Here is a 13,123-nt window from a genome sequence, read left to right on the forward strand (position 1 = left end):
CCTTTGTGTTGTCCAAGGCAATTCTTTCTACTCCTGTCTCCGTCTTCTTTCTTCTCTTCTTGGGATCCTCACCTCATCACTTATTCCCTCTCTGTAATAATTCAACCGTGGGTTCTTTTGTTTCAGCATATATACTTATGCAAGTCTGTTGTCTTGACACTAGCTTCCTGAAAACTTCGCATTCCCCTGTATGTATCATTCTCTCTTTTCCCTTCACAGACAGGGTACTCTCAAGAGTAGAATTCTGCACAGCTTTCCTTCCTTTTTTAACTTCCTAGTTTTTCTTCGTCCTATGATCAGTTTTCTCTTTAGTCCAGTAAATATATCTTCACCATGTTTACCAGTGTATTTTACCCCTCAGTTTCTGTGTGGTCCGTTTCTATCTTTATTATCTTTCCTGCAGTATTTGGCACTGCGATATTTGACCAGTGTTTATGACTTCCCATCCTCCCTTAACTTCCAAAATACCATTTTCTCTTTGTGTGTTCTTAATACTCTGGCCATCCTTTTTCAGGTTACTTTTCCTTTGCCTGGTCCTGAAATACATGTGTTCCTTTGGGTTACATCCTCAGTTCTCTTTCACTCCAATGTTCCTGGTTGATGTTATTTATCATTTAAGTTCAACACTCGCTTATAAGTGGACGATTCTCACTCTGTTGGACACCATACTCATAGGTCTACCTACTGAACTCTCTTCTTGGATTTGCCCAAGAGACCTCAAAAATAGCATGTGAAAAATGGAGCTGTCTTTGCTTCTCAGCTCATTACATAAAACCAAACATTCTCATTTATTCCAAATCTTGGTCAGAAGTGATACTGTCTATCCTACATTCAAGCCTAAAACCTGGGATACCTTCTGACCCTTCCCCTTTCATTAAAGCCAACCAAGTCCCAGAAATTATTATCTCAGGATTTCTGAATCTGCCCTCCCTTTTGTTGCTCCTCCTGCTTGTTTCAACCCAGATTCTTTTTTTTTTGCCTCCACGACTTCAGGGATTCTTTCCAGTTCTTCTACCTGTTTTCTGAGTTCATCCCCTTTCAGTGATGCCTTTCGTTGGTCTTTATAAATGCAAACCTATGCATAGTTCTGCCCTTGGGATTTTAGGACTTTGTGCTCTGAGTAGTTACCATTTTAAAGAAAGGAGGGAAGGACCTTCTTACCTAATGTAGAGAGAGGAATGAGTTTTCATACTCATAGGCAAAAAGTCCTTAAGATAGGGACAATGTCTTGAATACCTTTGTCCCCTCCTCAGCCTAGAAAGCATCGGACACATTCCTGGGTGCCCAGTAATGACTGAATGATGATTACACAGCATAATTGAATTGATGCTAATAGAATGCTGGGCTCTTACTCTCTTTCAGGCGTATGAGTAAAATAAAAAATCCACTTCGTATTTCTAGATACATGTTTATTAGAGTTGCTAGTTTTTTGTTTTTTTTTGTTTTTGTTTTGTTTTGTTTTTTGTTTTTTTAGGAGTAAAAGTATATCTGTGTTCACATACATGGAATTTAAACAGACCTATTATAGAAGGTTTTCAGTAACCTCTAATTGCCAGTTAATTACCAAGTGATGAATATACACACATATATATTGGTACACACATATACCCAGTTAAAACTGTAGTTTTGTACCACTACGGTAGTGATGAAGATAATTACTGTCACCTTCATTGTGGTTGGGATTTCTGTATAATTGTCACCACTACTCTTAATACTGCTGGCAAAAGGAAAAGAAAGTAGATATTGGTGTGTTTTAAGTTGAAACACATACATACACACATACATGTATGCAGAGATACACATTTTTTTAAAGATAAAATACATATACATACAAATGAAATAGAAATGCAATTGTGTCTTGACTTCAGGACAACATAGATCTCTAGGACCGAAAGATTCCAAGGTTAGAAGTCTAAAAATGGATGCCAGCATTTGGAGCAATGAACTCATTGAGGTAAGTCCAACCTAACTGTGGATGTGGTTAGCAGGGATCAGGTGGTAGTTAGCAGTGGGGTGGCATGAATTACTTTAGGAGTTTTTTGATAAAGTTCTCACCACACTGTAAAAGTGGCTTGTAGCCTGTTTAGTAGTAGTCTTCCTACTTCAACTTTTAGAATGCTGCTTAAATGAGATAGTTACTTTAAAAATATAAACTACGAGGAATTTCATAGTAATAGCTACTTTTAAAGGCTTGACAACATTTTTTTTTTAAAGCCAGAATTTCTTTCTTTTTAACACAGCATGGATAAAATATTAGAAAAGTGAATGAAAACATTTGGCAAAATTATCTATTCTTTCTCTTGGCCATGCTCTGTCATTAACTGTGCTCATGTCTGACTTTCTGTTTCCCGTTTCCATTTTCTTCTTGGATTTCAGTAACCCTCTCAACCACATTACCCCACCTACTCGGCCATTTTAAATGAATCTGTTTCTATGTGAGCTTCAAAAAATAATAATGCTTTTGTTGCAATTTGGGTCACTTGTGGTTTCTTTTCTAGCTTATCTTGTGCCGTTACTAAAATCAGTGAGGCTGTACTTAAAATAGAAATAATATCTGCTTTCACACTCCATCTTCCTGAAAGATGTGGGTTTTTCATGTGTTTTTGCATATTTTATACTAAGTTATATTTTTTTTGGGGGGGGGAGTATGCACGTGGGGGCAGGGGAGGGGCAGAGGGAGACAGAGAATCTTAAGCAGGCTCTATGCTCAGTGTAGAGCCCTATGCAAGGCTCGATCTCATGACCCGAGATCAGGACCTGAGCCACAATCAAGAGTTGGACGCTTAACTGACTGAGCCACCCAGGCGCCCCCTAAGTTATATTTTAATTTGTGAGTCAGGTTTTTGCAAATTCAAGTACATTTTATGAACTCATATTGTTTTATAACTTTCTGACTATTTAGCTCTTTATTGTCATTGGAAACAAAAGAGCAAATGACTTTTGGGCTGGTAATCTTCAAAAAGATGAAGAGTTACATATGGACTCACCTGTAGAAAAGAGAAAAAACTTTATCACTCAGAAGTACAAAGAAGGAAGATTCAGAAAGACCCTACTGGCGTCTCTCACCAAAGAAGAATTAAATAAGGTATCAAAAAATATATAACAGTAGACATGGCTCTTGATGTCTTTTGAAACATGGGTCAAGGAGTTTGGAAAGAATTTTAAAAAGTCCTTTACTGTCTGATAAGAGTATTGTTTAATGTTATTTTATTTCCATTTGTGAGATTGTACTATTGATTTTACCACTGTTTAACTTAAGAATTCATTACCAATAGCGAATAATATTAGTCTTTGTCCATAACATGAGTTTGCAGCTAATTTAGGCCTACTCCAGTGTTCTGAGAACTATGCAACTTTCCTTATTTTAGGGACAAGACACTAAGCATAACTTCCAACTTGTACATTGTTGATATTGTGTCACCAGAATAAACATCATTTACTCAGTGTATTGTTACAAGCAATGCTTTGCTTAGTGCTGTTGACCCCAAGTGTTGTTTGCCTTTGGCTGAGTGATTCCAGACTTGGTGCCTGTTTTATGCTGCTCACTTGTTCTTTACCCTTTTGGCAAAGGATTTGTTAAGGATCCTGCCTGATTTCTTTTTTGAAATTGCTACTTCAATTTCTTATGTGTTAGGAGGCTTGTCCAAATAGAGATATTTAATACATGTACGTTTACATGCCTATTGTTTTTGTGCTTAGAGAATACATTCTTTCATAGTTCTTTTTTTAGTATGCTTTTAGTGGCAGTACTTATGGATAAAAATCCTCAAGTAAGTAGCATTATGCTGAACATTTTGGAAAACAAAGGCCTTTTTCATCCTTCTGTAGAAATTACAAAATCATACAATTGATTTACATTTCTATCGGATTAATTCCTCTAAATTAAGTTTTTAGTCTTTGTACATCTTTGGTGATCATAAAGTGAGGCCACCAATTGATTTTAAAGCAATGGCAGAAGAAATATGAAGGATTCAGAATGGGCAGCTAAGGTAGAGGAGAGTGGGTGAGATGGTATGGGGGAGGGGTTTGGGAACTATGTATGTATATAGGTTATTACTAAGACATTTTGTTTTGGATGGTGGTTTCATTAGTGATAAATACATTATTAAAATTGACCAGTTATAACAGACATACATGGAATAATAGCAACAGGGTATCATAAACCAAGGATTTTGATTCTGTGCACCAGAGGTCCATAATAAATATGTAAATAGTAAGTTGTGGATTTTGAGAAGTAACTGGTGAAGTTAGAGAACCAGGGCATAGCTTCCTCTAATGGTTTCTTTCTTTTTGATAGTGATGGGTATCTTATTAGTGGGTATACTAATGTCCCCAAATGAAGCTCTGTCTGCCACACCACACAGTTTTCATTAGATAAGTTTTACATTATTACTAGCAAATGAATTCTTCTAAGAATATTTAGAGAAGTCTACCCATTGGGATTTATTGCTACAGTGGACTTCTTAAAAATGGTACTCTTCATGTCAGCAAATAATTTTATTGAATAGATATATTTTTAATTGAGATATAATTTACCTCTAACATTATATAAGTTTATTCAACCTCTTGATTCGGTACATTTATATATTGTGGTATGATTGCCACTGTAGCTATAGCTGACACCTGTATTGTATCACATAATTGTCATTTCTTTTTTGTAGTGAGAACATTTAAATTCTAGTCTCTGAGCAGTTTTGGGGTAAATTATACAGTATAATTGATTATAGCCACTATGCCATTCATTAGATCTCCAGAACTTATTTATCTTCTAGTTGCAAATTTGTATCCTTGAACAACATCTCCCCACCCTCCAGACACCCCGTGGTAACCACATTCTAATCTGTCTTCCTATGAGTTTGGCTTTTTTAGATTCTACATATAAGCAATATATAGTATTTGTCTTTCTCTGGCTAATCTCATTGAACATTATGACTTCAGGTTCCATCCATGTCCCAAATGGCAGGATTTCCTTCTGCCTCATGGCTGAATAGTATTCGTGTGTGTGTGTGTGTGTGTGTGTGTGTGTGTGTGTGTGTACCATGTCATCTTTATTCATTCATCTGTTGATGGATACTTAGGTTGTTTCCATATATTGGCTATTGTGAATAATGTTCTAATAGACATGAGATTGCAGATCTAAACCCTTCTAATAGGTGTGCGATAATATCTCATTGTGCTTTCGATTTGCATTTCCCTGATGATTAATAATGTCGAACATCTTTTCATGTAACTGTTGGCCATTTGGATGTCTTCTTGGAAAAATGTCTGTTCAGTTTCTCTGCCCATTTTTTAATTGGATTGTTTTTGAGCTTGTGAGTTCTTTATATATTTTGGATATTAACTCTTTATCTAATGTATGGTTTGCAAATATTTACTCCCATTGTATAGGTTTACCTTTTCATTTTGTTGATTTTTCTTCAGCTGTGAAGCAGCTTTTTAGTTTGATATAGTCCCGCTTATTGATTTTTTTTTCTTTTGTTGCTTGTGCTTTTGGTGTTGTCTCCAAAGAGTCACTGTCAAGACCAATTTCAAGGAGCTTTTTCTTGTGTTTCTTCTAGGAATTTTAAGGTATCAGGTCTTATGTTTTAGTCTTTAATCTTTTTTGAGTACATTTTTGTGAATGGTGTAAGATAAGGCTCCAGTTTCATTTTTCTGTGTGTCCTATCCAGTTTCCCAACACTATTTGTTGAAGAGACTACCCTTTTTCCATTCTGTGTTCATAGTGGATAGATATTTATTGCACACTTACAAGTTCTGAGTTCTTTTTTAGGTTCTGGGGATACAATTGTAGTAAAATGTAAATGTGCTTCTTTTATTCATGAGAGTTATAGTCAAGTAAGGGAGACTGACTGTGAACAGCTGGAATCCAGTAAATACACCATAACAAATACATTGTGCTGTGAAGGAAAACAGTAGCAGGGAGATGAAAGAATAAGAGGAAATACACGTGATTAACTGGGGGGGGGGGCAGTCAAAGGCTAGTGCAGTGGATAGGATGTTAGCTGGTATCTTTTTCAATACCCTCATGTTGCAGATGAGATAAACTAAGACTCAGGAAGGTGAGGGATTGCCTAAGATCACCTGGCAAATTGGTACAAAGTCAGGTATAGGTCGGGCTGTTTGATGCAAAGGAAATTCTGTAGGCCAGCTAGACCATGGTAGGAAAGGTAAGTACATTATTTAACAGTTGACCGTCCAGGGCTGGAACTGTGAATGCATCATGGGACTTCTTGGCTGTACAGTCTGAGCTGCCTACTGGGATATTTAATGAGCAATTATTCTGAAGTTGCATTGTAGGGGTGAATTAACCAGTGTAGGTGCACCATGTCAAGAAGGAGGTGAAATGGTGAGTCTGGGGCTAAAAAATCAGATAGTATCAGGGTGCCAAAATCACAGGGGTTGAAAGCAAATGGGAAGCCAGTAAAGTGAGGAAGCAGTAAGGATGAGAAGAGATTTGAAGGCAGTTTATTACTTCAAAGTAACAACAAAAGCAACAACAATACAATTAGGTTCCAACAGTTGCTAGTGTTTGTACAATGATGTATAACATCAGTCAGTATTGTTTTATTACCTCCTGCTTGCCATGGCTCCCTCCCATCCATACCCCACACAAAAGGAAAGATACTGGATTTGCTTTGCACTCATCTTTCAAATTCCCAAAGCACAACAATACTTTAAAAAATTATATAGATCCTGATTAGGCTGAAAAATACATACATACAACGTTCATATGACAAAACATTTATCAGTTACTTCATTATTACATTTTAAACGTTTGCATTTTCTGAGCACCCAGCCATTATCATAGTACATAAGCATAAAAAATGTCTTCCTAAGCAACTATGATGGATTGGAAAGTTGGAACATCACAACAATGGAACAATGAATTAAAACTCGGAGGTCTTAGGTTGTAATTTAAATTCATACAAAGCAGGCCTTTTGAACCTGTTGCTTAATTCAGGGCATACTTATTATTAGCTTTCTAGGTCAGAAAAGGAATACAAACTTCATTTTATAAGTGGCTTGGCAGACTTTCACACATTTTAATAGCTAGAATTGTATTTCCTTCCCTTAAAAGGTGTATTTTCTTTTAATGACCAGGCTCTGTGCGCTGCTGTCGTGAAACCAGATGTTCTGGAAACAATGGCTTTGCTGTTCAGTGGAGCAGACGTCATGTGTGCAACTGGAGATCCTGTGCATAGCACCCCCTACCTGCTGGCCAAGAAGGCTGGACAGAGCCTGCAGATGGAATTTCTCTACCATAACAAATTCTCCGGTCAGTCCCTGTCCCTCCATTAGCCTGGTCTCTTCTGCTATATGCCCAAAAGGACTGACGCACAAATCTGCTTATTTCTCAAATAAGAAAAACCATCAGAATGAAGACAAGCATGATTTTTAAAAAGATAGAAGATGCTTAAGACCATGTTTTGTTTCATTTCAAGGAAAATGTCTAGGAAATAAATCTTTTATATTTCTTTAATCTTATAAATCAAAGATTAAAATAGTTAATCCCACCTAATCATTTTCACCAAAATTAATTCTGATTTTCATATATGAATAATAAACATAACAAGTGCTTATTTGCAAATTCTGTGCAATGTGAAATAAATACCTGTATATTCTGTGGTGAATTTGAAGTAACTTTTCTTCTAGCTAAAAACTCACCTATATATTCAAAAGCAAAGAGAAAGTATTTACATTTTAGATTGCAGATGTATTATTCCTGTGATTTTTCCAGATTTCCCTCAACATGACATTCACTCTGAAGGTGGATTAAGTCAAGAGGCTTCCCAGTCCACGTTTCTCTGTGACTTTTTGTATCAGGCTCCTTCTGCTGCTTCTAAACTCTCTGCAGAGAAAAAACTGCTTGAAGGTATCTTTTCGATTTTGTTATCTGTTAAAACTTTATGTCATTATCAAAACAATTATGTTTAAATTTTGATTTTTTTTTCCTCCTTAAGACGTTAGATTTGATCTTGCCCTAGAGAAGTATTTTTTGAGGATTTATAAATGCTTCAAGGCACAGATACTATTTCATGCACGACAGCAGGGATTTACCACTGGGCTGGAATGCTCGTGTGAATTCTCAACAGAATTCACTGATGTCTCTTTACGGCCAGCCAACTCTGTTTCAGGATTGAAGGGTTATTCCAAAGAAATGTGAAACTCAGCCCCCTCCCTTAGGGACAAACACGCTAACTGGGGAGATAATGGAGATAAATGTCAACACATAGGCAGAACTGACAAGTTTTCAGTATGTATTCTGTCGGCATACTAAGGGGTATGAAGTAGTTCTGTTTGTTCTGGTTGTAAGTGTATGTGTGTAAGTAGAATACAGCTTAAGCATGGTTTCAAAAAAATGATGGGAATTAATTTGACAACCTATTCTAGGTTTGGGGAATTATCTGAGCAGTCACGGTAGGCATTTATCCATCTCTGCATCCAGCTCCTTGTGTCCAGCGTGCGGTAAGCATTAGGAGGTGCGAAAATGAGTAAGGCACAGATCTCATGTTCAATACATATGAACTAATTTGAGAAATATAGGCAGAAAAGTGTAATGAGATCTTACTGGAACAAAGAGAATTTTAAGAGAGATCAAGCTGTATAGGCCAATTGGTGGTGGGTGTTTAGAGGCTCAAGAGCCTAGTATTAATTCTCTAGGTGGTATAATCCAGCTATATTACTCTATCAAAGGAACAATAGGATGAAAAACTCACTTTTGAGTGTTAATCCTGATCTTTGTGCTTTAAAGTGATTATTTCAGTATAAATGCTTTATGTCCAAAGAAATGATATCCCTAGGTAGAATTATATTGGGATTAGCCCTACTTTATTAGGTTTTCCAGAAAACAGTAGCTATCCTTTAGTGAGCAGGTACTATGTGTAAAGCATTGCTCCAGGCACTTTGTGTACATTAATTGTAATCCTCATAATGAAAATGGAGGAGCTCAGCATGAAACTGAGTTTTATGTCTGATTTGTGTTGTAATTGTTATTGTAACAGTTTGGCCTTGGTCAAAATGTTATGGCTCGGTGGCATTTTGAATTTAGATGTTTTTGGTTCTTTCAGCAGTTGGTTATTCAATGTCTTCCTGCACTCAAACTAATAATAAATCACAAATTTTATTGAGATTTTCTTGAAATCTTCTATTGCTCTTCAGTATTTAACCCTTAGGTAGTCAGAAGTTGGTCAGAAATGGGGAGGAGAGTACCTGTATAATCTGTGAATTGGCTGTAGTAATTATTAAGATAATTGACTACTAGCTGGTTAATGCCCTTGTAAATAACTTTGCAGGTTTTCTACGTTATTTCTTCTTATAAAAAGATGAAATAGGAAATTTGAAGTATGAGATTTACTTTCTAAAACTCAAGTGTATCATAAGCACTTTGCAGCTAAAAATAAGCTTTCATTTATTTTTTGGCAAAAACAAAAAAAGTGCTTATAATATTTATAGACTTAACAGTTTGATTTAATATTTCCTTGAAATAGATTGCTTTTCTTAATCACTCGAGGAATAAATTGATGTTTTAAACTTGTAACTAAATCTTCTTTTATCTTTTATAAATTAACTATAGATTTGTTGTTAAATTTTACTTCCAAAATTAGAAACTGGTGCCTTCTTTGTAATTTAATTGGGGATGTTTTCTCATTTTGGAACGTCTTGTTTTAAGTAATATGAAATTAAGCTTTTGCACTTTGGCTCTGTAGCACAGCAGAAAAGATTTCATTGGAAAGTAATCTCCTGGTAATGTATTCTTTGATGGTCTTCATTTCTTCCGTCCAGGTTGTCAGCAAGTTCTGTCATTTCAAACTCAATATAGATCTTGAGTCAGTTGGCTCCTCTCCACCTTCCCAGCCCCATCACGTCCTCCCAGGGCTGCCGCAGCCTCTGTAATTTTTCTCCCAGTAGCGACCCTAGCTTCCTTCCAAACCATTCTCCAAAAGCAGATTTAATGATCATTAAAAATGTAGATCAGATCTTGTATTTTCATTGTTTGAGTATATTCGGCAGCTTTTCCTATGACAGAATATATCCCTGTTCCTTAGTGTGACCTAAGAGACCCTCCTGTCCCTTCCCCTCTTCATTTCACATTATTCCTCCCTGCACTCACAGGCCTGGCCCCACTGTTTTCCTCTCTGCTCCTACAACATGTCGTGTTCTTTTCTGCCCTTCTGGACTTTGACAATTGCTGTTCATTTTGCCAGGAGGGCACTTCCCCCAATCTGGCTTTTTCTCGTTTTTCAGGCATCCGTTTAGTGCTACTGTAGTATGCCGTCACTGGTAGCTCTTTCCTTTCGTGGGGTTCTTCTTATTTCCATCATAGCATTTATTGCATGAAGATGACCCCTCCTTTATTGGTCTCTCTCTCTCTCTCCTCTCTCTGTCTTTCGTGAAAGCTCAATGGGACATTAGCATTTGCTGGCTTAGTCAAGATTATCAAATCTTTGGTGCCTAAAATAGTGTCCACACACGGTAGTCATGTGTAAATACTTGTTGAATAAGTGGAATTTCTCTTACCAAGTTATTACTGGTATAAAAGTGCAAGAGACTTGTTAATATTTTGTTTTTGACTTGTGCCTAGAAAGATGCAGTTGTGGGTCAACAGACATGTGAAAAGATGTTCAACATCACTAATCATTAGGGAAGTGCAAATCAAAACCATCTTATACCTGTCAGTATGGCAAGTATCTAAAAGACAAGAAGTGGATGTTGGCAAGGATGCGGAGAACCCTCATGTACTGTTGGTAGGAATGTACCTTGGTGCAACCACTGTGGAACACAGTATGGAGGTGCCTCAGAAAACTAATAATAGGAAAACCATATGATCCGGTAATTGCACCATTGGGTATTTACCCAGAGAAAGCAGACACACTAATTCAAAAAGGTATATGCAGCATTTTTTACAGTAGCTGAGTTATGGAAGCAACCTAAATGTCTATCCATAGAGGAGTAAATAAAGAAGACATGAGGTATATATACGATGGAATATGACTCAGCTATAAAAAACAGCAGTATCTTGCCATTTGGGACAATATGGATGGACCTAGAGGGCCTTATGCTAAGTGCCATAAGTCAAATACTATATGAATTCAGTTATATGTGGAATCTATAAAGCAAAACAAATGGACAAATAAAGAAAGCAGAAACAAAATAATAAATACAAAGAAAAAACCAGGGGTTGCCAAAGGGGAGGGGGGTTGGGGAGGATGGGCAAAATAGGTGAAGGGGATTAAGAGGTACAGGCTTCCAAATGTGAAGTAATTAAGTCATGGGAATGAAAGCTACAGCATTGGGAAGATAGTAATATTGTAATAATATTGTATAGTGACAAATAGTGGCCGATGATGACCATGCTTGTCATGGTGAGCACTGCACAATGTACAGAATTATCAAATCACTGTCATATACCTGAAAAGTATGTTGTACAACGAAAAGCAATAGAACATTGTGTGTCCACTAGACTCCAATTAAAAAATTATATAATCGCTGACACAAAACATTTTGTTCGGAAAGCGTCTGCTTAAAAATGAAGAAAAAGTCGAACTACCAAGACACAAAGTTCTGGTTTTGTCGTCGTCGTTTTTTCTTTTCTCTCTCAAGACGCTGTAGCAGTATTACTCCTATTGAGCACCTGCTTTATGGAAACAAATGAATTATTTGGAAAGATTTAGAGATGAAAGCGTGGCTGTCGCCTTTGCCCCCGAATGGCAAGCACCTGGACTGCAGCACTCCGTCAGTGCGTGTCAGGACAGCCGTAGAGCGAAATGATTAAACAGGAAGAAAAAAGAGTAAAATGCATGCGGTCCTTCAGAGAGTTACACGAGGCTTCAGATTGTCAGTTCAAGTTTTCAGGATTTGAGGTTCTTCTAGCCTCAGGTTATGAAGACTGATCTGTATTTTTCTTTTTCTTTTTCTTTTTTTTTTTCTTCTCAATTTAGTGTTCATGAAAAGAAAGATTGATAGCTCGCGTTAAACCTAAGTATAGAGCTGAATAATAGCATCCTGGTTTTGTTTTCTGTTTTCTCCCCTCAACCGTATTTTTTTCCCCTTGGTGTCTTACCGTGATTTGCTGACACGGTGTTTGATTTTTAAAAAGAAAGTGGTTGATATGGTTTGCTAGAAACTCTATATAGTCTGTTAATATTTAATTTCATAAATTAGCATTGAGGGATTTTGAAGATCTTTTGTTCTAGAAATGCCTAGCTTGTGTAGTCTAAAAATGTTCAAGGCTAAACCACATTTATTTTAAATGAAAAGAATTCCTAGTGTGTATTCCTATTTTCAGTGAATGCTGAATACTATCAGTTTAGGAAATCCTTCATCAGGAAACAACTTCACGGTTTCAAAAAATAATAGCTTGCCTTCACTGTCTTAGATTTAGTGTACACGTGTGACTTCTGCTCTCTCTAGTATGTTTTAAAAATGGACATACATGCTTCAAATGTGTAACAGGTGCAGAGAGGCAGTATTGTTAAGTGGCCAAGAGGCTAGGTTCCCAGAGCTTGGCTGCCTGGGTTCTACTCTCCGCTCTGATGCTAAGAACTTGTGTGATCTTGGAGAAGTCAGGTAACCATTCTGTGCCTGTGGACAGGGCACAAGGGAGGGATGTGTCATAGAACTGACCTAGTAGGGCTTTTCTGAGGATTCAGTGAGTTAATGTATGTAAAATGTGTAGAGAAGAATGCATGGCACGTAAATATGATGAGGAAGGGGTGAGGGCAGCAGAAGCAGCAGCAGAGGGTCTATTTACACAACTGTTTCTGATTTCCTACTAGCCTCTAAGTGTAGGCATATCCTCCAGGTGGTAGCTGTCACCCAGTGTTCCCAACAGTAGTGTCCACGTCACTTCATAGTGGTATTTCAATAGCTCACCTCTGGAGTCCTTTCTTGTGTTTGGACAAATTCCAGTAATGTTTTTCTTCTCTGATCTAAATATCAAGATTGAATAGAAAGAATGAACAACCCCTCCGGCCAGTGCAACCACCATACACACCAGCCTTTGTCAAACAAACAGCTTGTGTCCTGAGAGTTAACCTTTCTGTGGCCCCGGTTTTATTTCTGGTGGACATCTTTGGTAATTGGTTAACAGTGAGACTTCCTCTGTAGCAGAGTGTGTCTTGTC

The 13,123-nt window shown here is 37.2% G+C and overlaps 1 protein-coding gene across 2 annotated transcripts in view; it reads left to right on the plus strand.

The window, feature by feature from the left end:
* The window catches only part of ARAP2 (ArfGAP with RhoGAP domain, ankyrin repeat and PH domain 2), a 171,171-nt gene that overhangs the window by 58,537 nt on the left and 99,511 nt on the right, over positions 1 to 13,123 (plus strand). For both annotated transcript variants that reach the window (XM_008701374.2, XM_008701376.2), the window contains exons 11-14: positions 1,869 to 1,954; positions 2,903 to 3,085; positions 7,102 to 7,276; positions 7,739 to 7,873. In XM_008701374.2, the coding sequence (XP_008699596.1) occupies positions 1,869 to 1,954; positions 2,903 to 3,085; positions 7,102 to 7,276; positions 7,739 to 7,873 (579 nt within the window). The remainder of the gene's footprint in view (positions 1 to 1,868; positions 1,955 to 2,902; positions 3,086 to 7,101; positions 7,277 to 7,738; positions 7,874 to 13,123) is intronic.

Source organism: Ursus maritimus, unplaced genomic scaffold (genome assembly GCF_017311325.1).
Source record: "Ursus maritimus isolate PB19 unplaced genomic scaffold, ASM1731132v1 scaffold_8, whole genome shotgun sequence".
Lineage (NCBI taxonomy): Eukaryota > Metazoa > Chordata > Mammalia > Carnivora > Ursidae > Ursus > Ursus maritimus.